At 32.2% G+C, this 4,589-nt stretch overlaps 1 protein-coding gene across 1 annotated transcript; it reads right to left on the minus strand.

Annotated features, from left to right (window-relative positions):
* Window positions 1–953: 953 nt before the first annotated feature.
* LOC131633852 (uncharacterized) lies at window positions 954–3,728 on the minus strand. The gene is made up of 7 exons (XM_058904533.1): window positions 3,522–3,728; window positions 3,262–3,427; window positions 3,102–3,160; window positions 2,370–2,488; window positions 1,866–2,103; window positions 1,527–1,647; window positions 954–1,359 (listed from the first exon to the last, which is right to left on the minus strand). The coding sequence occupies exons 1-7, from the start codon at window positions 3,579–3,581 to the stop codon at window positions 1,280–1,282; spliced, it is 843 nt and encodes a 280-aa protein (XP_058760516.1). The 5' UTR covers window positions 3,582–3,728; the 3' UTR covers window positions 954–1,279.
* Window positions 3,729–4,589: the final 861 nt, after the last annotated feature.

A 4,589-nucleotide genomic window follows, 5' to 3' on the forward strand; every position in this document is an offset into this window, starting at 1 on the left:
ACCCTCCAACTAGGTTTTAACATCATTGGAAGAATGTCACTTCCACCACCAAACCAAACAGAAAACAAGTTGTTTGCATTGTGAAAGAGATATTTAAATCAATAATTATAACAAATAGCCATTATCAAGATTAATGGGTTCTAAAAATGGAAAAAAAAAATTAAATAACAAGGTTTAAAAAAAAAATTACAAAAAAACAAGTTTTTCAAAGAATTTACCAAAGTGTCTAGGTTTTGATGACCCCCTGGAGTATGCGCCAAATGAATTGGCGCATTAGTACAAAAATTAGGAGTATGCGCCATATGGTTTGGCGCAAATGTGGATTTTTTTATTTTTTTTTTATTTTTTTTTACTTTTCACAAACACATATACGCCAAATGAATTGGCTAATTCAAAAAAATTTATACTAATGCGCCAAATGGTTTGGCGCATACTCTAGGGGGTCCTGCAAAACCTAGACACTTTGGTAAATTTTCTGAAAACCTTGTTTTTTATGTAATTTTTTTTATAAACATTGTTATTTAAATTTTTTCATCTCTAAAATGTAAACGCACCACTTTTGCCCAAAAATAAAAATTTACACGCTCCACTCAATTAATATTAGATAGATAAAAATATTGAGGGAACTTTTTACACCTCCAATGCCATTTCAAATATGACAAGTATTGAGAAAATAGTAGAAGAATAACTACAATAATATGTATAGAATGCATTTTATTATATAGTAATTAAAAGTTAACTAATTTTTTTTTAATCATCAAAATATACTAGAAATTATTGTATTCTAACACAAGATATGTAGGAATAGAGCTCTAGACAAATTGCCCTATAGCTCCAAACATTAGAGATACTAACGCATAGAGCACAACCAAAGTTATTAATCCCGAATAGCGGAGCGGCCAACCCCAAAAGTAGGATGGCGGATAGTAGGATAACTTTTTTTACACTAATAATTATATAATAATTCATGCACAACCGGCCACTGTGTTGTTTGCACATATCTGACTACAAAAATAACAAACCCATAAGGATGATGCCTAACTGAGTTGGGCGCAAGTCATAAAACATCACATTAGTAAGAATGATTCACTACCACCTCCAAATCCATCTCAAGCAAAAAAAAAAAAAAAACCTTCAAAACTGAAGTTCTACCAATAGGAAACTACAACTAGCACCTGTAGTGTGAAAATGTATCGAACGGATATGTTGTGTAAAAAAACTTGACAAAAATATCCATTTTCAACCGTTGTTTAACTTTACTAATTACATTAACCTAATCTTAGAAGATGGAAACATCTGGAGGTGGTCCATATACAGACATCCAAGAAAGTGGAACTCGCCATTTGACACCTTCAATTCCTGGAAAATGCCATTATCAAAATTATATTACCAATAAGCTTTTATGCTTTTTTCTAATACCAAAGTGCAAACAAATCAGTTCACTAGTTATTAATAGTTACAATTAAATCTGTAACTTTTGCTTGTTTAACTTAGTATAAGAAGAAACAAAGATCTATAAAACTCACCAGAATTAGGGTGGCTTGGCTTTAGAAGTTTGCATGCTGCATCAGCTAATTGAAAAGCATCAGATGTGTTGTCGCCTTCTGAGCAATAACATAACAAGCATGTGACCTTCAAACCTTTAGCCTGATACAAGGTACAGAGCCTCGTATTATTCACATGTGATGTAAATAAAACCACTTCAATTTGTAAGTTTTAAAACGCAAACTAGCTCGTGGCAAGAGGAGCCAATTATTTACCAAATGTATCACGTGATGAAACATTTTTCCTTCCTCGTTCCCCTGTTTAAATTATTACATGAAAAAGAAATATGATATAATCAAAGTTAAGAGGACATGCATTACCTTGAGAAAAGAAAAAAGTGCAGCGAAAGGCAAGCTAGCATAATAATCTTCTTCTTCTAGTTCATCTTCTATAGAAATAGTATCTTCCGGAGTTGCATTTCCTTCAGCTAAATCACTAAGATATTTCCAATGTTTTTGAGAAGGGTCATACTCTTGAAGCTTCTTCCATCCAAGCTGTTCACAATTTTCATCCGATCCATTGCTGTTGGAACTGGATAGGTAATAAATCTGCAAACCACTATAATATGGCAGCCCATGGACATATCAGAATGGAAAGTATTCAAAAGTAAATTGATACTTACATTTAAAAAGATTGTCTCAAAATGATGTTACTTTTGATATAATGTCGGTGTAAACAGTTTTACGATGTCAGTATATGACTAAAAAAATAGTTATGATTAGAGTAAAATGTTTTTAATAAACTCACAATCATAACTGTTGTTAGAGTAAATAATCTTTGACAGTGTATGTGAATGAAATCCATTCAAAATATCACTCCCTCACCTTGACATGTCAACCTTTTGCCACTTTCCAAAATCTAAGCTGGAGAGAATAATAACATGCTTCTTTCCGCTTCCGGCAATAAAATCAGCCATGTTTTTTGCAAACTCAAGCATCATTCCCTATCAAATGTCATGTATCAATTTTAATTTCTCCTTCCAGATTCAAAATTTAACCGTGTCAATCCAAGCATTAAAACTAATAGAAACAAAGATATACTCCTAAAACAACACTTAAAACAGGAACAAATGGAGCATTTGATAATAAGCTATAATAATCTATGGATTACTTCCAAAAGGGATATTGATGTCCATCAAAACAGAGAGCACAAAATTAGGAGACAAGAAGTAGAAAAATTCAAGATTACAAAGGGCAGAGAGCTAGTACATTTAGGACCTATTTGGATTGACTTATTTACTGGCATAAACACTAGTGAGTCTGTTTGAGAGAGCTTAAAGAAACAGCTTATACAATGCCCATAAGCACTTTTCACTTATTTCCACAAGCTCTCTATAATAGGTTATGAAAACAACTAATAGCTTTATGAAAACAACTGGCATTTGGTTTATCTTTTGTTATAGAAAAAGTTAATACATAAGCACTTAAATGATGATACACACTTATGCTATAAGTGCTAAACAACTTATTGTCCAAACAGCCATTAGATTTAACTACCATCAATTTAGTTTGAGCAAGAAACAGTCCAGGCATAACAAACAGGACCTCAGTGAATACCTTAATTACGGGAGATCTCTGCTGTATAATAGTGAGACCATTAGCCGGAGAATCATAAGCTGCAAATAAGCAATTAAAAAAAGAGCTTAAAATCATTTCAAAACTCAAACAAAGCCTTCCAAACAAAACAAACTAAAAAGGAAACCAAACCAAAAAACACCTTCAAGAGGAAGTGCAAGATCCCCCTGAGGAACAGGTCCATAAGCGTCATTGCCAACACAGGGAAGAACGTAAGGATCGTCTAAGTAACCAACTTTCTCAGAACCCAATGATGAAACCAAAAGGTCCGCTGTTAACTGCCCAACATTGCCAATAGAAACAGCAGGCTGAAAAAAAAACACAAGAATTTGATCAAACCCTAATTTGAATGAATTGGAAAAATAGAAGGGGTAAACGTAAACCCTAGAAAGTAATACAAACCAAAATCAAAGTTGAGCAATCTTCATGAAAGTGCTTGCGTTCTTCGGAAATGAACTTCATATGTAGGGGTGGAAATTTGCTACTTTGTTGCTTCAACTTTTTTGAGCTTCTGCGTTTTGCTTTTCTTCTCTTTACTTGAGGAAGAGGAAGTAGAAAATCGCAATCTTATGCGGTTAGAGTTTTGGGGAGAAGCAATACTGGGTACCTGATATCGTACCGGTTTTAAGAAACAGTTTTTTCAATTTTTAAAATGGGTTGGGTCAAGTTTTATAAATAAGTTTGGATTTTTTAATCGGTTCACTGAATTTTAAACTACAGTTCTTGTGAACCGGTTTTAAGTTGCATAATAGACCCAACTTTTCTTAAAATCTGCATGGGATTCTAAGGCTTTAATTCATTTTGATTCCCCTATTTTAATTCTCACGTTTTTAATTTTTAGTCTTCCATTTTAAAATTAAAAAAATTAATTTTTTAGTTCTACATTTTATACCACCTGAAATTTAGTTGGCATCTTTCAATTTTGTCGACATAAACAGTGATGTTTAGAACAAAAGAAAATATTGTTAATAAGTTGACAATATTAACTAAGATAATTAATTTATTAATATTATTTTAAATAGTAATATTAATTAAATTAATTAATTATTAGTACTTTTAACAGAGACATGATGCTTCATACAAATCTTCTAAACATTCTTCAATGGCAACATCCTCTTTTTCACTATTTGCTTTAATTATTGAAAATAAAAGAGAGCAAAGCTAATATCATATATGTGCCGAACCATTGTGATTTTGAGATATAGTTCTATTTCTGGTTGTATGTACAAAGTGCAGCTAAGAGAGGGAAATTAGGTATGTTGAAATTTTCTTGTCTTTAGAAATGAAGTTCCCTTTAATCTTGGTTACCTTTAATCTTGGTTAATGGATAGGTGATGAAAGCGGTAAAATGTAAAAAATAAAGAACACCAAAGATTTATGCTAGTTCCCCTCATAATTCAAGAGTACGTCTAGTCCCCTTACCATATTTAATAAATTTTCTTATTGTTAGATCTTCCTAAACAAGACTCT

This window comes from Vicia villosa, unplaced genomic scaffold, assembly GCF_029867415.1.
Source record: "Vicia villosa cultivar HV-30 ecotype Madison, WI unplaced genomic scaffold, Vvil1.0 ctg.001182F_1_1, whole genome shotgun sequence".
NCBI lineage: Eukaryota > Viridiplantae > Streptophyta > Magnoliopsida > Fabales > Fabaceae > Vicia > Vicia villosa.

What these genes read in the sequence shown, in the direction of transcription:
- LOC131633852 (XM_058904533.1), bottom strand. Translation starts at nt 3,581, where the DNA reads ATGAAGTTCATTTCCGAAGAACGCAAGCACTTTCATGAAGATTGCTCA. An exon ending in AGAGATCTCCCGTAATTAAG is followed by an intron (nt 2,489 to 3,101) that starts GTATTCACTGAG and finishes GACATTTGATAG; the next exon opens with GGAATGATGCTTGAGTTTGC. An exon ending in CACTTTTTTCTTTTCTCAAG is followed by an intron (nt 1,648 to 1,865) that starts GTAATGCATGTC and finishes ACCTTGTATCAG; the next exon opens with GCTAAAGGTTTGAAGGTCAC.